Source organism: Caretta caretta, chromosome 20 (genome assembly GCF_965140235.1).
Source record: "Caretta caretta isolate rCarCar2 chromosome 20, rCarCar1.hap1, whole genome shotgun sequence".
Lineage (NCBI taxonomy): Eukaryota > Metazoa > Chordata > Testudines > Cheloniidae > Caretta > Caretta caretta.
The window spans coordinates 12,415,573-12,436,914 of NC_134225.1; the positions used below are offsets into that span (position 1 = coordinate 12,415,573).

The following is a 21,342-nucleotide window of genomic DNA, read 5'->3' on the forward strand; positions in this document are numbered from 1 at the left end:
AGCAATCCAAAAAGCAGGTTTTATTGAAATACGAACAAAAGTACAGCCATGGACAGCTTTTAGGAACAGCATTTCCAAAACATGGGAAACAAAACAAAAGCTCAAACTCAGGTTATTTTCACCCCTGAGAAATCAACTAAACTCTTAACTGGGTCTCTTTTCTCTACATGCCTCATTGTTTTAGCTCTATGCAGTGTAACATTACTGCGCTGTGCAACGTGCAAACAAACGCACAGTGATGTCCCCAAAAGCACTTAAAGTGCAACCAAAGCAGCTCCCTCCACAATGCTGGTTTGAGCGCGTTTGGCCAGGTTTCCCGGTAGCCTCCATTCTTCTTCAGGGGAGCTCCTAGGTAATCTTGAAAATCTGCTACCAAGTTGTGGGACCCCATTTTCAGAAGTGCATAACCAGCGCAGGAATGGTGGCCCAATGGCTATTAGCTAGTACCACTGTTGCTAATCACCCTATGTACCCATAATCAGACTAGCAAGCTGCAGGTTTTCAGCCCATCCTGAACACTTCCACAAATAAAACTATAGCTCAATGCACTTTTTTTTTTTTTTTTCCAATAAAGGAAACCAGAGAGTAACTTTTGACAACGGGCTTCTCAAACTTCCCCTTGTTTCTAACCCTGGAGGAGCATCAAGTTGCTGGGTGGTCAGGTGAAGCTTTCTTGTAAGGAAGACCACCACTGATTTATCCTGCATACAGACATTCTGCCCCAGCTCACTGCTGTCCTGTGCCTTGAGACAGTCACTCCCACCACCGTGAAGCTGCTGCGACATGCTACCACAAGTGCAAGGGCACCAAGGAACTGGGCCCCGTCTCTCTCTGCAGGAGGCACTCTCCAAACACCAGATCTGGCTCCGATTTTGGAAGAGGGCTGTATTTCTACACAAGGTGCTGGGCAGTCTCTGACAGCATAGCCCTGGTTTCCAGCTCAGGTACAAGTGCCTTTGGTGAGTCCTAACTAATCCTAACTAACCCAGGATAACTAACATGGAGAGAGGGTTGAAAAGAATCAATAGGATTGATTCCTCATAATCCAAACCCAAATCCAAATTTACAAATGAAAAACCTGCGGGTGTTAGAGCAGCAGAGAGCTTGTAACCTCAAGAGACAAGAGCAGCTGAGTGCAGAGTTCAGGAGCGCTTTGCCTAACTCTGCCAGAGCAGAGGGGACATCAGAGTAGGTCTCCTTTTCTCTAAGATGTCCCCTTGCAGTTGCAGTACCTTATCTGCAACCTACTAGATAAAAGGTTATAAACAGCTTGCTTCTATTTCAGTTAGGCTCCCCCAAACTGCCAGACCCCTTTTGGATATGCTTTGAAAGCGGTGTGTGTGTGTATGTTGGTTATTTATTGCATGGGTCTTTTAGATCAAAACTCAACCCAGCTTCTGATAACAAGTTAGCTATAAGGTCACATGTACATGTTGTTAACGCCCTACTAAGGTGGGGCAGGCAGGGTAAGGTCAGAGCTTGTCAGTATGAGTGCTGCAGGTGACAGGCTGGGACAAGACACAGCATTGACTGACAACAGGAGATTATTTCCATGATCCCATAGTGGGGGAAGGGGTACTCTGCCCTAAACCCAGCTGAGAATTTTCTTGCCCTTTAATACTGGAGAGTGGGAGTTTGAGACACATGCAGCTTTGGCCTAACTGCTCCACTGAAGCCAGCGCTTTCCACTAGTGTCACCAGGAGCAGTCAGGGTCTCTACACATGGAAGTCTCCCAGAATAGCTACGTCTGTCTCAGGCCCCATGCAGACATACTCTTCTAGAATACGAGTGCCTTTTTCTTATTTAGCTTAATCCACTTTGGAGGTGGATTAAGTTTTAAACTAAATTAGAAAATGATACTCTTATTCAGCAGTAAATGTCCACACAGGGAGTTAATCCGGAACAGCTATTTCAATAACTTTCCCACTGTAGACAAGCTTGAAGGCCAACACCAAGCCCTTTGGGAAATTCCAGAGGTAGCTCCACGCAACGCTGTTTCAATTCCTGCCCTGGTGCTGATGGGCACGCTCAGTGTCTGAGGTCTGTGCACCTTCCTGCCTCCACAAATCTTTGAGGCAATGCATCAGAATAGCTAGCCTAAAAGAAGTCCCATGACATCTGTCCTCTGGAGGTGAACATGCTGACCTAACAGCACACGCAGAATGTATTCTCTGGAGGCGCTGCAGACTGCGCCAATCTGGAGTGCGGAGGTTAGTGACATGCTGCCACTATGTACAATTGTTAGGGAGAGTTATTCTGCATACACTGGGATCTTCACAGACTAGTTTTAATGGCCAAACTAAAGATGTATAGTTTGCTTTGCTGCTAAGAAGTTGACTACTTAACTCTGCCCTCAAGAGAAATATGTTCAAGTTGCAAAGACTTAAAAAAACTACGTAACAAGTTTTATAACAGAGCTGCTGCTAATGGAGGGGAAGGTGCTACTTACCCATTTTCACAAGTTTTTAGACATTTCTCTCATCGGGTTTGCAAGTGGGACCTACTAAACCACAATGCCAGGAGTGGAACACTGAAATCCCTCCCAAGAGAGTATCTCGTGGATGCAACAATGGGTGTATGAAGAGCTCACTAACCAGAGCACATATTTATTTCTTGTCAGAATGGCAGGGTGGCAAAAACGGATTTTGCTACACTTGCCTTCTGACCAAACACACTTCACTCCCTCAAAGGGCCAGCCCTATAGTTGTTTCCACGGTGACAAGCGGATGTCAAGCGCAGGATTATTCTTCCTGTACAGGATCAAGCAGTGATGCTAGGCTAAGAGCAAGGAGGGGCCTTTGCTCTTTACTCAGAATATCAAATCTTCTCTTTTGTGTGGTGGAGGGGAACAGGACAAGACAGGTTTGACTAGAATGTGATGGCCAGATCCTATGTCTGGCTGACATGCAGATGCTGGAGCCAGCCGGGGATAGAAATATCTTCTAGTGTAATTAATGTAAGCTAAGGACTACTTGAAACTATGCTGACTACCACAGTTCTCCCAAGACTGCTCTTTGGGCCAAGAATGGCTGGAGTGTCTGATGCTTTAGGGAGGCCCACTCCAGCACTTCTCTGCCCCAGGAGAAGGGAGCAGGTAGCATGAAACTCGTTATGCCAGCTTGATGTCAGGGAAATTCCTGGCTGCCCTCTGTTCCCTTTGCTCTGCTGGACAGACACAAATGGGACAGAGCTACAGACCAGGATCTGGCTGGATAGTCTCATGCTTTAATGTTATCCAGATCACGTGACACCAGGTGTTAGACTGGGGGGATGTTCCACGATGCGTAACGTTCCTGCCACCCCAGCCCTGTCCTTACAACAATTAACGTTCCCTCACCTTCTCCATGAAGCACAAGGACACCCACACATGCCCCTGCTCAGAAGTAAATGGCACTCCCTGTGACGGAGTACAAAAATCATTTGCAAGTCCCCACAGCCCAAGAGAGTCTGAGCGAGACTAGAGAGGGGCACCAGGCCAGAGGTGCTCAAGCAGCAGCATGCACTGGGCATCACATATGAGAAGTGTGGTGTTAGGGCTGCCACGGTGGGAGGGCACAGTGCAACTGTTTTATTGATAAGGCAGCCACTTTTCAGCAGAATCCCCCATCCCAGCTCCCTTACAGATGAACTTTTAGGCCTAATCTAAACAGCAATGAGAATATTTTGTTTTAAAGACTTTTTGCTTTGACTCCCCCATACACCATCTGCAGTCTGAATGGCAGCTCCTTTTTCACATCTAGGTGGGTGTGCATAACAGGCAGGCCTTAGAGCTGCAGCTGATCTGACCCTGGGACACACAAACACATTTAAGGTCTCTGGAGGGAAACAGAGGGAACCAAACATTCAGGTGCCTAACTCCCCATCGGGGAGAGATGCACCACCGAGAGCTTACCCCCAGTGTGGGCTCACATGGACCAATGGTCTGACCTGGCACAGCAATCCCTATGAGAGGGACGTACCATCAGCACCATGCAGTGGTAAACAGCTGCAACACATTTAAATCCAAAGACATGCAGGGCTTGAGCAATGATTTACGCAAACCCCCTACAGGAGGTAACTTGTAGAGCATGCTGATCCAGACAGTTTGAACTCTGCTAGCTCCTTGGCATCAGCGTGTGTGGAGTTAGTTTTTGAGGGTCTGATCTCTGATATCAAGGGTTAACAGCATTCTGTCTAATTACCTTGGTCGGGATAATTTCAGGACAGCAGTCGATACATGAAGGACAGTTCTGCAGGAAGGTTAGGGCTGCGAGTGCTTAGCCAACACAGAGGGAATTTATAAGTCTGAGTCTCCTAACCAGCACCTCACATTTCTAAAGGAAACAGATGATGAGCACTCAATAGCAGCCTCTTCTCTGGTCTTCAGTTACCGGCTCCTGCAATTAGATGAAAAAGCAAGAGATTTTAGATAATCAACAATAGCAGCTCTAACATCATCCCCCAGTTGTAAGCATCAGACAAGCTGCTTTGGACTCAGTCTAGGTCCACAAGCTACCCCCTCAGCAAAGTCAATCACTGTGTTGAAACGCAGACACTTGGACTGTTCTTCCACACTCGTGCTCACAGCCAGGCAGTTTGCGGTCTCCCCAAAGCAGCGACGCAGCACTCCTCATGCTACCACCCCCAGAGCACAAGCAACACCTGTACGAGCACAGGGGAGCTAGCGTTTTGCTCCTTGGTCAGCATACCAGGGAGTAGGGGAATGGGACTGGAGGCCTGGATACGGGCTATGGGGCCCTTTCATATACACAGAGAGGGGGGGAGTTTATTAGACAAACCGTTCTCTGTTTACAAGCAACATGCAGGAAAAGCTCCTTAACTGGGGGAAGCAGGTGTCTCACTGCTCTATATAGAGTCCCAATGTATGGTGGGATGCTGTTATTCCTGCCCCTTTGGCTGTGCTCATGCAAGATCAGGACTAGTGCCCAACCTGAGCCCAGAGCTCAGCATTAGTTCCTTCCCAAAAATAGACCCAGCCTGTCTGGCTGGAGCTCCAACACCTTCAGTGGAATGAAAACCAAGCAACCGTCCTTACTGCTGTGACTTTGGGAGCCGACCCAGCAGAACAAGGCTGATCCCGTGCATCAGCCCATAGTGCAATGTTCATTAAGAAAGATCAAATATGAAGCACAGGTATGTTCTGTAGGTCTCCAGGAAGCCCTGCTAGACTGGATCCTCACCACACCTTGGCTAGAAAGCTGGCTAAAGCTTTATATGACCAGCTGCTCTATTTGGGCACGCTAAGGGTCCTTACCACACACTTGGAGTAAGTCGTTCTGCTTTAGCTCACTCTCAACCAATCCAAATGTACACAGACACATCTGAACTCATCTCCAGTGTGTGTTTATCAATGCTGTGACCTTCAGGCACTGAGCTAAGCCATTCCCCCTTTCACCCAAGTATCCTCCTTAGAAAACCTCATCTCACAAGATTAATGTACTAGAAAATCTAATCAGATACAGGTTTCAAGGTGGCCTGCCCATACAGTGACAAGACTGATTGCAGGTTTTGTCTGTGAAATGTTCCAGTACCTCTCCAATGATTCATGTGGACTCTCCACCTGAAATCAGGACACCTACTGTCCAGCATCTGGAAATGGTCGACTATTCCATACCACAGCCAGCCAGCCCATAGTGATGACCATAGCAAAAGCTGATGAGCAGTCATTTTTCAAGTACCAATTTCCCATCCATGCACCTCAGCATAAAAAAAAGCAGAGGGCTGCCGACAACGCACCCTGTACTCCCTAGACACATATCCTGCTTGGTGCAAAAAATATCCTGCTTGGTGCAAAGAAGGAGTCGATTAGCATAGTGTGTTACAATTTTCAGATTTTTCTTAAATCAGATTACAACCATACTATTAGACGTTATGCTTTTGAAACGTATTCATCACTCAGCACCTCAGAGTTACAGTTACATGAATCCTGACCTACTAGCTCAAAATACAGTGATAAAAATAAACTACAGAAATAAGCTTCATACCAAGCCCCCATTTATGTGGAGTGTGTTTTGCACTGCAAATAACTGTGTCCATGATGCTGCATTCTCAGTTCATTCACGCTTTCGCCTGGCAATTTACAGCAGGCGTCAAGTAGCATGTGTATTTCAATGGGGATCTCCTGCAAAAGTGGAGGCCTTTTTTTTTTAAACTGGCAAATTCCTACCCAAAGTGTAAACCGTAATAATGCTATTTTGTGCTTCTCCATCACCTTTCATCTGAGGATGCTTTATAAGTTGCATGTTTATCTTCTCAGATAACTAGTAATACTTAACTTGCAGGGTAAGTATTATCACAGAATCATAGAATATCAGGGTTGGAAGGGACCTCAGGAGGTCATCTAGTCCAACCCCCTGCTCAAAAGCAGGACCCATCCCCAGTTAAATCATCCCAGCCAGGGCTTTGTCAAGCCTGACCTTAAAATTACTATCCCTCCATTCTGTAGATGGGGAAACTGAGGCACGGGGAGCTTAAGTAACTTGCCCAAGATCAAGGAGACAGTCTCTGTAGCAAGTGAAGCTCACACTGGGAACAGATGCTCAGATTACAGAAACTCTGTCATATACTCAGAAGTAAAAGACCATAATCCTCCCTAATGTTTAAACTAATGGCTACTTCAAAGGAATTCTCTTGCAAAATCTTGCTTTCTTTCAAGCCACAGGCATCCCCGGAACAGGGCAGCTTTATGGCCAGTCCATCACAGCTACAGTTTGACAAGGGGACCAAGAAAAGCGCTCAATGGCTCACACCTCCTTCCAGTTAATGCTTTTGCTGTTTAAGGGGTAAAAGATTTTCAATTAAGTATAGTGTAAATACATGAAACTCCCTCCCTAAGATCCAAATGGCATGGAATACCACCAGGTTGTTTAATAATAGATACCCTGAACTCAATGCTTTGGGAATCGGGCTCTTGGGACACTGGGCAACTGAATCAGTTTTTAAAGAACAAAACCTTGTGAAGAGTCATATGTGGCAAGAGCTCATAAGAGCTGCAATACTAGGTCAGACCATATTCCATCTTGCTCAGTATCCTGTCTCCAACAGTGGCCCCCTACCAGAGCTTCAAGGGGAGTAAACACAACAGAGCAATTATGGAGTGATCCACCCCTCTCTTCCACTCCCAGCTTCTAGCAGTTACAGATTTAGAGTCACCTAAAGCATGGGGTAACATCCCTTATCATCTTGGCTAATAGCTGTTGATGGAGCTATCCTCCATGAACTTATCCAATTCTTGCTTAAGCCCAGTTACACTTTTGGTCACCACAACATCCCATGTCAATGAGTTCCACAGGTTAGTTGTGCACGGTGCGAAAAAGTACTTCCTTTTGTTTGTATTAAACCTACTGCCTATTCATTTGATCAGGTGACCCCCTGGTTTTTGTATTGTGTGAAATGGTAAATAATGCTTCTCTATTCACTTTTTCTACAACAATCATGATTTTATAGGCCTCTATCACATCCCGCTTAGTCATCTCTTTAGTCTCTCCTTGTAAGGTAGCCTATTTCCCCCTGTTTTTTCCTACCCCCCCCCCCGACGTTCTGGTTAAACTTGGATTTAAACTTAGAGAGTGGTCAGTTTGGATGAGCTATTGCCAGCAGGAGAGTGAGTTTGTGTGTGTGTGTGTGTTTCCGGGGGAGGGGGGGGGTGAGAAAGCCTGGATTTGTGCTGGAAATGGCCCACCTTGATTATCATGCACATTGTAGGGAGAGTGGTCACTTTGGATAAGCTATTACCCGCAGGAGAGTGAGTTTGTGTGTGTGGTTTTTGGAGGGGGGTGAGGGGGTGAGAGAACCTGGATTTGTGCAGGAAATGGCCCACCTTGATTATCATACACATTGTGAAGAGAGTGGTCACTTTGGATGGGCTATTACCAGCAGGAGAGTGAGTTTGTATGTGGGGGGGCGGAGGGTGAGAAAACCTGGATTTGTGCTGGAAATGGCCCAACTTGATGATCACTTTAGATAAGCTATTACCAGCAGGAGAGTGAGTTTGTGTGTGTATGGGGGTGGGGGGGGGGTGAGAAAACCTGGATTTGTGCTGGAAATGGTCCAACTTGATGATCACTTTAGATAAGCTATTACCAGCAGGACAGTGGGGTGGGAGGAGGTATTGTTTCATGGTCTCTGTGTGTATATAATGTCTTCTGCAGTTTCCACGGTATGCATCCGATGAAGTGAGCTGTAGCTCACGAAAGCTCATGCTCAAATAAATTGGTTAGTCTCTAAGGTGCCACAAGTACTCCTTTTCTCCTTGTATGGAAGCCATTCCAGACCCTGGGTAATTTTTGCTTCCTTTTCTGAGCCGTTTCCAGTCCCCACAGCCTGACATCTGCGGTTTGGAGATCCTCGTCCCCTCCACTAGCAGGACATGTGGTGGACAGGAAAGCACGGCAGCCATGCAGCAAAGGACTGAGACAGGGCATTCAGAGTAAGGCATGGAGCTGAAGCTCAGGATCTGACTTTGGGAGGGATAACAGCCATTTCAGCTCATCAGGGATGGACTCAGATGACTGAGAAAATGCCAAGTCTTGAGCCCACACTCCCCAACAACTACAATAGACTCATCCATAGACACCATTGGGAACAGACCCAGGCTTGTATATAGGGGAAATTTACCAACATTTATTCCAGGGGGAATTTTGTGCCACAACACAGTGCAGAATTTGCACATAATTTCATTCCCTCCCCACCCCCCCAGAGCAGAATTAGTGCTGCAAAGCTGCTGGCTGTCAGTAGCAGATGCGGGACCTAGCAGAGCCTGGCTCTCCAGCTTGCAAATACATGACACTGCCAGGGGGAGGGGGAGCTGGACTTTTCCATGCAGGTGCAGTTCCCAGCAGGTCCTGAAGGAAGGAAGTGGCATGCAGGAAACTCTGTACAAGCCTGGGACCCAGCATCAGGCTGTTTCTCCCTCTGGATCCCTGGGTTCTGGGTGGTAGGGGGTGCAGGTGTCTGGGGGACTAAGGGGGTGCCCCACAGCTGGACTCTGGGAGGGTAGGGGGTGTGGATGTCTAAGACTGGAGGGACAGAGATTTCTCCCAAGATGGGCCCAGCTGATGTGTGTGACACACTCAGACAGGTGCCCAACAAAAGCATAACAGAGAAACAGGAACTGGGTTGTTGTAGGAGTTTCTTTGACTCTCTACTCCTGGGGGAATCTTTTTTGCTGTCTGTATTGTTACAGACATACTGGCTGACAGGTATTTTGAAATAAGATCCCAAAATAATTGAAACTGGTGTGATTATATTATTATTTTGACAAATAAAATATACAGCATTTTAAAATATTGTGTGCAGAATGTTTAATTTTTAGTGCAGAATTCCCTCAGGAATACACATTACTACACCACTATGTGGGTGACTTCCTACATGAACACTTATTCCAAACAATGGCCTTTTTAGTTTAGATTACATCCCCTTGGAAGTAATACTGGTAGGTTTTCCTGGATAGACACACCCTAGCTCTGAGTTTTCAATCAAGTTTTGCAAAACCAAACCAAATGCTACAGCTGCTACACACGTGTACAGCTTCCACTGACTTCAGTAGCAGCTATACCTGAAGAGCTACAACTGTGTTGAGCTCCACTGTGCCAAACTCAGACCTGTTTGTAAGCCTCGACTTTTGTTCAACCAATAGCGGTGAATAAGTTAAATGTCAGATGCTACAGTAATGGGGGCAATACATGGAGCCTGACAACCTTTGACACAATGCCACCTACAGCAAAATAAAACCTGGATACAGAAGACACTCCATCCACTACAGAAATGCAGCTGCTTCTAGGGAGGATTGTGTTACAGAGCTCTCCATCTCCACTTGCTGATGGTGGTAATAAAAGCATTTCAGTTTATGGAGGAGAATGCTGACACACGGAATAAAAATACAGAGAAAAGTTATCCCGTTCCACTTTGAGCTAACATGTAGGTCCCATCTTACAGCATGAGGAGACCACCAGCCGTTGTACTTACTGCTTTTCCAGGATAGGCTATACGGCAAGGACTTGGGTGCTCTCATGCCTGACATTAGGTTACTCTTTTGTTCCATTACTACGCTGGACCCAGGGCTGAAAGAGATCAAATACGAATTATCCTACACATGTGTACTTCTTTTAGCCAAGTACCTTTTACTATAAATATTCAAGTATTCTTCTAAAACTGAAGACAACAGAGTATGTTAATTTAAACAAACCTTCATGCAATCAGAACAGTTACTTCTCCTCACAAAGGCTAGAGAAAAGTGTACAACATGTTGATGCCATCTACTTTGACTAAAATCCCCAGAATCAGTCATCCAGACAAGAAAGAAATAAGCCAAAGACAGCAAGAAAAACCAGAGTTAAAGCTTGATTATCAGTATTGCACTGCCCTCAACTGTAAATGGCATCTCAGCACACATGCCCTAGTCATCTCTATACATGCAGACTTCATGCAGACGTCTAACAGTGAATGCCAGTGAAAATGAGATAGGAGCAGAGGCTAAAATAGGGAAAGAAAAAGTTAAAAATTACTTAGACAAGTTAGATGTCTTCAAGTCAGCAGGGCCTGATGAAATACATCCTAAAATATTCAAGGTGCTGACTGAGGAGATATCTGAGCCATAAGCAATTATCTTTGAAAAGACATGGAAGACAGGAGATTCCAGAGGACTAGAAAAGAGGCAAATATAGCGCCGAATCTATAAAAAGGGGAATAAGGACAACCTGGGGAATTACAGACCAGTCAGCTTAACATCAGTACCCGAGAAGATAATGGAGCAAATAATTAAGCAATCAAATTGCTGAATCCTAGAAAATAATAAGGCGATAAGGAACAGTCAGCATGGATTTGTCAAGAACAAATCGTGGCAAAACCAACCTAATAGCTTTCTTTGACAGTGTAACAAGCCTTGTGGATGGGGGAGGGTAATGGTAGATGTGGTGTATCTTAAGTTTAATAAGGCTTTTGATATGGTCTCGCATGACCTCCTCATAAACAAACTAGGGAAATACAACCTAGATGGAGCTCCTCCAAGGTGGGTGAATAACTGGTTGGAAAATCGTTCCCAGAGAGTAGGTGGCTCACAGTCAAGCTGGAAGGGCATATTGAGTGGGGTCCCACAGGGATCAGTTCTGGGTCCAGTTCTGTTCAGTATCTTCATCAGCAATTTAGATAATGGCATAGAGAGCACATTTATAAAGTTTGCAGACAATACCAAGCTGCAAGGGTTACAAGTACTTTGGGGGACCGGATTAAAATTCAAAATGATCTGGACAAACTGGAGAAATGGTCTGAAGTAAATAGGATGTGCAACACTCCATAGTCATCATAGTATTATTATTAGGATGATTATGGCATAATTATGATGTTTTGTACAAGTTCGTCATGTAAGGTGTCATTGGAAAAATTATGATTTGCTGAATATGATTATCCTATTTGTATGCATGTATCATTTTTGTATCTGAAGTTATGAATATTGACTAGGTATCTGTATTTCAAAGGGGCTTACTCTGGAAAACACCCACAGCCAGCCTTTCAGGTTCAACAATGAAGAAGCCAAACAGTGCTAATGGCTCATCAACAAAGACAATGGGCTGTGGAATAGCTTTGGCCTTCCACAGGAAGGCTAGTCTGTAAGTTATGGCTGCTATGACTCTGCAAGGGCATGTGACCAGACCATGCTTCTGGACTCCATTTGGGGTACCTGAATTTTTCCACAAACTGGTCTGGGAACCAAGTTTGAAACAGAAAAGGAGTACTTGTGGCACCTTAGAGACTAACCAATTTATTTGAGCATGAGCTTTCGTGAGCTACAGCTCACTTCATTGGATGCATACCGTGGAAACTGCAGCAGACTTTATATACACACAGAGAATATAATGGCTCTAGACTGTTCTCAATGGTAGCAGATGACAGAACGAGGAGTAATGGTCTCAAGTTGCAGTGGGGGAGGTTTAGATTGGATATTAGGAAAAACTTTTTCACTAAGAGGGTGGTGAAACACTGGAATGCGTTACCTAGGGAGGTGGTAGAATCTCCTTCCTTAGAGGTTTTTAAGGTCAGGCTTGACAAAGCCCTAGCTGGGATGATTTAACTGGGAATTGGTCCTGCTTCGAGCAGGGGGTTGGACTAGATGACCTTCTGGGGTCCCTTCCAACCCTGATATTCTATGATTCTAATATGAAACAATACCTCCTCCCACCCCACTGTCCTGCTGGTAATAGCTTATCTAAAGTGATCATCAGGTTGGGCCATTTCCAGCACAAATCCAGGTTTTCTCACCCTCCACCCCCCCACACATCCAATGAAGTGAGCTGTAGCTCATGAAAGCTCATGCTAGTATGCATCCGATGAAGTGAGCTGTAGCTCACGAAAGCTCATGCTCGTATGCATCCGATGAAGTGAGCTGTAGCTCACGAAAGCTCATGCTAGGAAATGGCCCAACCTGATGATCACTTTAGATAAGCTATTACCAGCAGGACAGTGGGGTGGGAGGAGGTATTGTTTCATATTCTCTGTGTGTATATAAAGTCTGCTGCAGTTTCCACGGTATGCATCCGATGAAGTGAGCTGTAGCTCACGAAAGCTCATGCTCAAATAAATTGGTTAGTCTCTAAAGGTGCCACAAGTACTCCTTTTCTTTTTGCGAATACAGACTAACACGGCTGTTACTCTGAAGTTTGAAACAGAGCTCCTGCCATATGAAAAAGCTATATAAGGCAAGGAGTGACATCGTTGGTTGTTCTTCACTTCCCCACAACTCAACAGAGAGAAGCTCTAAAAGAAAAAGTCTTAGAAGCTTAGGGTAGGAGATCCCAAGCTGCAAAACAAATGCAGCTTGTCCCTTAAGAATCTGCAAGCCTGACTGTATCATCAACCAGGGTGAGAATTTGTTAATTCATATCCAATCTTTCTAGTATTTTCGGCTTATAGTTTGCAGTTCTGTTTATTTACTAGGTAATCTGCTTTGGTCTGTTTTCTATCACTTATAATCTCTCTTTTGTAGTTAAACTTTTTTGCTTTATCTAAACTGGTATGCCTGTGACCAAAGTGTCTGGGGGAAAATCTCAGCCTGGTTAACACAAGTATGCATTGTCCTCTCCACACTGAGGGAATGGCGAACTGGGTAATAAATTCATACTGATTGGGGTTTTGATCAGGGCGGGATGGTACAGCTCTGGGGTCCCAGACTGGGGGTTATTTTGGCTGTAGCCTCTCTATTGCTGGATCATGCAGTGGCTGTCCAAAGCCTGCATGAAACTGCAGCTGGGTGTGTCCCTGCCTGTGTGAATGCTGCTGGGAGTGTAGGTCCAGGAGCAGTCTATAGCCTGTCACAGCAGCACAGTGCTGAGAGGGAGCCCAGGCTGGTGAGTCAGTGGGCTCAGTGGAACCCCAGTCCCAGGTGGCACCCCTGGGGGAAGCCGTCACAGGATGAAATTCAATAAGAACAAATTCAGAGTCCTCCACTATCAGTTGCACACATACAAAATGGGAAATGACTGCCTAGGACAGAGTACTGAAGAAAAGGATCTGAGGGTCATACTGGATCACAAGCTAAATAGGAGTCAACATCATTCTGAGATGCATTAGCAGGAGTGTTGTAAGCAAGACGCGAGAAGTAATTCTACTGCTCTAGTCCATGCTGATTAAATGTCATCTGGAGTATTGTGTCCAATGATTGGTGCCACATTTCAGGAAAGATGTGGACAAATTGAAGGAAGTTCAGAGAAGAGCAACAAAACTGATTAAAGGTCTAAAAAAACATGACCTATGGGGGAAGATTGAAAAAAATTGGGTTTGTTTAGCCTGGAGAAGAGAAGACTGAGGAGGGACATAACGGTTTTCAAGTAGATAAAAGGTTGCTACAAGGAAAAGGGAGAAAAACTGTTCTCTTTAACCACTGAGAATAGGACAAGAAACAATGGGCTTAAATTTCAGCAAGGGCGGTTTAGGTTTGACAGGAAGTTTTTCCTTTTGTCCAAGTGGTTGAGCACTGGAATAAATTGCTTAGGGAGGTTGCAGAATCTCCATCACTGGAGATTTTTAAGAGCAGGTTAGACAGACATCTGTGAGGGATGGTCTAGATCAGTGGTTTTCAAACTCTTTTTCTGGTGACCCAGTTGAAAAAAACTGTTGATGGCCACGATCCAAAGGAGCTGGGGATGAGGAGTCTGGGGTGTGGGCTGAGGCCAGAAATGAGGGGCTCAGAGTGTGGGAGGGGGTCAGGGCTCTGGGCTGGGGCTGCAGGAGCGGGCTCTGGGTTTGGGGGGTTCAGAGCTGGGACAGGGGTGTGGTGTTACCTAGGGAGGCTCCTGGTCAGCGGTGCAGCTGGGGTGCAGAGGCAGGCTTCCTGCCTTTCCTGGCACTGCGGACAACGCTGCACCCCGGAAGCGGCCAGCAGCATGTCCGGCTCCTAGGCGCAGGGGTGCAAGCAGCTCCGCATGGCTCTCGCCCACAGGCATTGCCCCACCCAGCTCCCACTGGCCGGGAACTGGCCAATGGGAGTGCAGAGCCGGTGCTCGGGGCGGGGGCAGCACATGGAGCCCTGGGGCTCACCCCCCACCTAGGAGCTGGACCTGCTGCTGGCCGCTGCCAGGGCACAGTGCAGTGTCGGAACGGCTAGGGACTAGCCTGCCTTAGCTGGGCAGCACCACCGACGGGACTTTTAACAGCCTGGTCAGCAGTGCTGACGAGAGCCGCCGTGGCCCAGTGCCTTTCATTCCGCAACCCAGTTCTGAGTCACGACCCGCAGTTTGAAAACCACTGGTCTAGATAATACTTAGTCCTGCCATGAGTGCATGGGACTGGACTAGAGGACTTCGAGGTCCCTTCAGTCCTACAATTCTATGTCACTGTTACAGGCTGTAGAAGTTCATATGTTGATGACCTCTGATTAGAGAGGTAAGACACAGTACAATGATTTGGGTGTTCAGGGGTGAGACAGAGATAATGACCAGACACATTATGCTTCATTTTCCAATCCTGCATTGTGATTACACAAACAACAAAATGATTATTTCTGACTCAGGTCATGAGAGATTAGATTAGCTGTCAGAAGTTTAAGCCTAAATTGCTTAACAGCTGACATCAGTCTGCATTTCTATCAAGCCCAGCAGAACAGTTTAGTGTTTAATAACCCCCCCAACAAATACAGAACCAGTGGGGATTGAACCCAGGACCATCAGCACTAATAGTACTACAGTAGAACTAGAGGAGTAACCATTATCTGGTAGCAACAGTATGTTCTTATACTCTCCTATGGATCTGCCACTAAAAGGAGACAGGAAACATTGACCCAGGGGCACAGGAATGTTGAGTCATGCCAGTGGGAACGCCCCCACCATCACCCCAAAAATAGAATTCATAAAGTAAATTGCATCTTCCCAACAACACAGCAGCATGAGTTCAAAGTAGTTTGAAAGCACATCTTTTATGGAAAGCACTGTCACAAGAAATACACCTTTTGCTACCTGTTTACGCCACTACTGAACGTGCCCCAAACGAAAGTAGAATTTGATTGCTCCTGTAGATCTGCCAAAAGGAAATAGACATCATTGTGGCTCAGTACCGAGTAACTTCTGCAAGCGTCATAGCAACATCAAATAAGAAATATGGCAGAGACGCTGCTAGGTTTACAAAACGGAATGAGAATTTTTTAAGGCTTGGCATAAGTGACAGCAAAGCAGACATTTAACTGAGAAATATAAAGTGTAAAGGTTATCATCAATTTCCATTTTCATCAAAGCACAGATGGTGCAACAGACTATATGGAAAACAACAGAAGTTTTGTAGAGAATAGAAGGCATGTGGAAGAGCCTGTGAAGCAGGAGAACTTAATTTGTTCAGAGACAGTATAATTGGGTGTCCCAACACATGATCTGTGCAGAAGAATCTATGGGACCTCTCTCTCCTAGTCCATGTGACTTCTTTGGGGACAAGAAGAAGGGAATAGCAGGCGCTGACAGCCCGTGTCATCAACCTACGTCCTTACCTCTATCCCAATCTTCGTCACATGGGGGCGGCTGCCACATGCTGACAATGTTCATCTTCTCTCCCTGGCAGTTATTTGACTGACTCACTTAAAGCAAAGAAGAGTCTTAGTGAGAAAATCTTTTTGGATAAAATAAAATCCTATTTTAGGTACATTAATCATTTTTTGACCTGGCTGTAGAATAGCTCTAGGCCTTGGAGAGGAGCAGCATACACTGGAAGCTGATCAGGTACTCCCCTAGTCTTAGGAGCAAAACTCTTGAGGCCAGGGATGGGCATCTTGAAGGTAGCAAAGGGATACAAAATCCATGAGAACCCTTTGGTGGGCCATACCTTAAGAGGCTATATATTGTCTAACTCAGAAAGGTTTGTACAACACCGAATGTTTGGCAAGCCAAATCAAATGATCTGGCAGGGTGGATGTGGCCCCCATTTGCCAATGCCTGTTTTAGGCCTTTTCTAAAGCTAAACAATTCTGCACACATTTTTCAGCAATGGTGCAGCTGCTCCAACATACGAATTGGGAGAGGGTTCAGGTGTGTTTCTACTGTCATGTCACAAAAATCTTCTCAGGGTTTTTTCACTACTGTCATGCTCTAAGTCCTGTCTACATTAACACGCACATCATTGCTATCTTCAGTACAACTCTACATTTGCCAGAGAATAGGTACGTTTTCCAGTGTAGTGATAGCCATATAGATATCAGTGGGGGGAAGAACTGGAACATGACCCACATAACCAAGTGATTTAGGTGCTGGGCTGACAGACCTGGATAGTGAACTCCTCATCACAGAGCAGACAGCATGGGCAGTGGTAGGGAAGCTTCTCCATAGTCCCCTCCCCAACTTGCCCCACTCTGAACTGGAGGAACCCAACTCCTGTTGGGAAAGTTATTTAGCCTCCCTGGCTCAGTCATGGCTTTTCTGCTAAGATAGTCAAGAAGGATGTAACAGAAGTGAGGATTGTTATGATCTAGACACTTGTCCATTAAGAACTGGACTGAGACCAATTTATTTCACATATGCCACTAGACAGGCTATAAAGATTTTTGGTCACTATCAGATCAGATCTGCACTGGAGACCCCCCCCTCTCATGGCCACTATCTTTCCTCTCTAAGCCATCCAGATTCCCAACTAGATCTCATTCAACACACACAGTTTATGGCATAATGCACAGTTCCCATTTTAATGCTAAAATCTCTGGCAGATAACACATGTAATACAAGCCAGTTGCCTCTCAGATGCTTAGGAGAATTTGCATGGGCACAGAGTGAATGAAACTCAAGCCTTCAAGGACTCCTGCTGCTTCAGGATCATGAAGCACTACAGGTAAAGGTTTCAGAGTAACAGCCGTGTTAGCCTGTATTCGCAAAAAGAAAAGGAGTACTTGTGGCACCTTAGAGACTAACCAATTTATTTGAGCATGAGCTTTCGTGAGCTACAGCTCACTTCATCGGATGCATCCGATGAAGGGAGCTGTAGCTCACGAAAGCTCATGCTCAAATTAATTGGTTAGTCTCTAAGGTGCCACAAGTACTCCTTTTCTTTTTACAGGTAAAGGGTTGCTTATGGAATAATAGAGCATTAAAACAATCTAACATTAACAGCAGAAGTTACGTTAGAACTCCGTTAGCTCAAGAGTTCCCAAAGTGAGTTTACAGAGCCGAAGGAGTCTAATATTTTCTCACCAATGTGCTCCTCAATGAAGCTTTTGTCATCACAGCTTGATATATGACGGCTGATCTCAGCTCTGGGAACCTGATGGCGGGCATTAAAGGGGCATGTGGCTAGCTGCTTTGCAATTTCAGGGTGGTTCTAGAGAAACAGAAAAAGCATGTGCTATCTCACTGAAATCACACAAACCCTTGTGTTTTCTAATCACTAGTGAAGGGTTTGTGCAATCTGCATCCTGAAATAGTTTGAAAAAATTAAAACAAGGAAAGTCAAACTTAGTTCAGGTCCTGAGCACAAAAGCAGTGGAAAAACAGCAAAGCATATGCATCCGTTATGATACAGCCTATGTTTGTTTATTTTCACATTTAAACTACGCCCTGCATTTATCTGATTGAAGATCAGCCCCAGAAGAAGCACAGTGAAACTGTTGCAGTGTCATCACTGGCATGGTTCAGTGCACAGATGAAATTGCCCTAAAAACCCTACATGGGGAGTAAGTGCTTTGAAACCCTAAATAATTCAGCCACTTTATTTTTAAATTAAGTAAGAGACAAACTAGAGAACAAGAAGAAAATCAAGGAAAGTGTGAATGATGGAGGCAACCTAGTGACAGAGGATGTGGAAAAAGCTAATGTACTTTTTTTGCCTCTGTCTTCAGGAACAAGGTCAGCTCCCAGACTACTGCACTGGGCAGCACAGCATGCGGAGGAGGTGACCAGCCCTCTGTGCAGAAAGAAGTGGTTCGGGACTATTTAGAAAAGCTGGGCGAGCACAAGTCCATGGGGCTGGATATGCTGCATCCGAGAATGCTGAAGGAGTTGGCGGATATGACTGCAGAGCCATTGGCCATTCTCTTTGAAAACTCATGGCGATCGGGGGAGGTCCCAGATGACTGGAAAAAGGCTAATGTAGTGCCCAATTTTAAAAAAGGGAAGAAGGAGGATCCTGGGAACTACAGGCCAGTCAGCCTCACCTCAATCCCCGGAAAAATCATGGAGCAGGTCCTCAAGGAATCAATTCTGAAGCACTTAGAGGAGAGGAAAGTGATCAGGAACAGTCAGCATGGATTCACCAAGGGCAAGTCATGCCTGACTAATCTAATTGCCTTCTATGACGAGATAACTGGTTCTGTGGATGAAGGGAAAGCAGTGGACGTGTTATTCCTTGACTTTAGCAAAGCTTTTGACATGGTCTCCCACAGTATTCTTGCCAGCAAGTTAAAGAAGTATGGGCTGGATGAATGAACTATAAGGTGGATAGAAAGCTGGTTAGATTGTCGGGCTCAACGGGTAGCGATCAATGGCTCTATGTCTAGTTGGCAGCCAGTATCAAGTGGAGTGCCCCAAGGGTCGGTCCTGGGGCTGGTTTTGTTCAGTATCTTCATTAATGATCTGGAGGATGGTGTGGATTGCACACTCAGCAAGTTTGCAGATGACACTAAACTGGGAGGAGTGGTAGATACGCTGGAGGGCAGGGATAGGATACAGAGGGACCTAGACAAGTTGGAGGATTGGGCCAAAAGAAATCTGATGAGGTTCAACAAGGACAAGTGCAGAGTCCTGCACTTAGGACAGAAGAATCCCATGCACCTAGTCCCCAGACTAGGGACCGAATGGCTCGGCAGCAGTTCTGCAGAAAAGGACCTAGGGGTGACAGTGGACAAGAAGCTGGATATGAGTCAACAGTGTGCCCTTGTTGCCAAGAAGGCCAATGGCATTTTGGGATGTGTAAGTAGGGGCATTGCCAGCAGAGCTAGGGACGTGATCGTTCCCCTCTACTCGACATTGGTGAGGCCTCATCTGGAGTACTGTGTCCAGTTTTGGGCCCCACTCTACAAGAAGGATGTGAAAAAATTGGAAAACGTCCAGCGGAGGGCAACAAGAATGATGAGGGGACTGGAACACATGACTTATGAGGAGAAACTGAGGGAACAGGGATTGTTTAGTCTGTGGAAGAGAAGGAAGAGGGGGTATTTGATAGCTGCTTTCAACTACCTGAAAGGGGGTTCCAAAGAGGATGGATCTAGACTGTTCTCAGTGGTACCAGATGACAGAACGAGGAGTAATGGTCTCAAGTTGCAGTCGGGGAGGTTTAGGTTGGATATTAGGAAAAACTTTCTCACTAGGAGGGTGGTGAAGCACTGGAATGGGTTACCTAGGGAGGTGGTGGAATCTCCTTCCTTAGAGGTTTTTAAGGTCAGGCTTGACAAAGCCCTGGCTGGGATGATTTAGTTGGGGATTGGTCCTGCTTTGAGCAGGGGGTTGGACTAGATGACCTCCTGAGGTTCCTTCCAACCCCGATATTCTATGATAAGTCTCTGCCTGCGCTAGAGCTTAAGTCTTTGCAGTTAATTTAACCCTTCTGAAACAGGAGGGAAGTTACTCAATGTTCCAGCTGAGGCCACGTCTATATTGGGAGCATTTTGCCAGTATAGGTAAACTAGTGTGGACATAGAAGAGCACTACTGTCCCCCACTGAATGAAGAGCCTTTACCCTTAGAAAAGAGCAAGAATACAAAGAGGACGAACCCACTGCTCAGGCTTGCTCTGCATGGCTTTTATATCACTATAGCGATGTTGGCTAGGGGTGTGATTCCTAACCAATACAATCATACCAGGACATCATCTTAACATGTGGATGCAGTTATACCGATATAAGTGTGCTTATACCTGTACAACTAATATACACTAGCACTGGAGAGCTTAAAATAAGATACTAGACTGAGAGGACAAAAGAAAGGAGCAGATTCTCCTCTTAAATATACAGCATTCTCGCCCAGGATAGAAGACTGAGAAGAGGGAGTTTCAGACAGATGTACACTGAATAGAGTTATTAGCAATATAAAAAAAAGATGGCTTAGCAGCTCTCCTGCTCTGATTGCAAAGTAAAGAATTAACTGCAACATCAGATCGCTTCTGCTTTGGCCAGCCAGAAGGCATCCGTATAACACTGGCTGCATTTGCTCCATGGCCTGTATTGGGAAGTAAATACCCTGGTCCCATGAGTGAACTGTTGGAAGAGAATAGGATCCCATCACTGAGCTAGGTATTCTGAAGAACCTGTTTCGCCTTTCTTCAGGGTAAATGCACTGATCTGAAGGGCATTACTAAATATGAACGGGATGCTTTTACGAAGTGGTAAATGGATGAGCGATATAACTATGAAATAAAGACGGCTTCTTCCAGCCTAATAGCAAGTGAATGCATCCTTCTAGCAAAAGGCAGCACAGCGTACTGAGCTCACCATGCATTAGCATTTACAAAAATATGATTTCCCAAGTGCATTAGAGACCTTAACATCCCATCCTACCTTCCTGCACTTTATAAGATGATAGGGAAACCGACAGGCCCTGATTTGATGATATTTATCATAGGGACATTGTATTAACCTCTCTGGATCCAAAGCATCAACTGGAAGAGAAGGAATAAAAAGACAAAAGAAAACATTCTGTAAAACAAGATCTAAGTTCATCATCAACACAATGAACAAGAGTGGAAACATACTAGCTACTGGAGCTGCCCTCTAACGGGGTTAAGCCATCAATTTTTAATAGCCGAGACAAAAATGCAAAACTGCTAAGTTGGCACTCACTGTGTGTACCCAACCAAATTCACTTCGGATTTTGGGTGAGTGGAATATTAAATTAAAAATTGAGGAGGGATAGCTCAGTGGTTTGAGCACTGGCCTGCTAAACCCAGGGTTGT

The 21,342-nt window shown here is 45.5% G+C and overlaps 1 protein-coding gene and 1 long non-coding RNA gene across 2 annotated transcripts in view; one reads left to right on the top strand and one right to left on the bottom strand.

Annotated features, from left to right (window-relative positions):
• The window catches only part of LOC142069647 (gametocyte-specific factor 1-like), a 27,607-nt gene continuing 6,265 nt past the window's right edge, over positions 1-21,342 (bottom strand). The window contains exons 3-8 of the mRNA XM_075121535.1: positions 20,948-21,048; positions 17,653-17,779; positions 15,966-16,052; positions 15,445-15,505; positions 9,968-10,062; positions 1-4,377 (exon numbers count right to left, since the gene is read on the bottom strand). Coding sequence (XP_074977636.1) covers positions 4,364-4,377; positions 9,968-10,062; positions 15,445-15,505; positions 15,966-16,052; positions 17,653-17,779; positions 20,948-21,048 — 485 coding nt within the window. The 3' untranslated portion in view covers positions 1-4,363. The remainder of the gene's footprint in view (positions 4,378-9,967; positions 10,063-15,444; positions 15,506-15,965; positions 16,053-17,652; positions 17,780-20,947; positions 21,049-21,342) is intronic.
• The window catches only part of LOC142069648 (uncharacterized), a 19,231-nt gene continuing 10,518 nt past the window's right edge, over positions 12,630-21,342 (top strand). The window contains exon 1 of the long non-coding RNA XR_012665583.1: positions 12,630-12,856. This is a non-coding gene — a long non-coding RNA (uncharacterized LOC142069648). The remainder of the gene's footprint in view (positions 12,857-21,342) is intronic.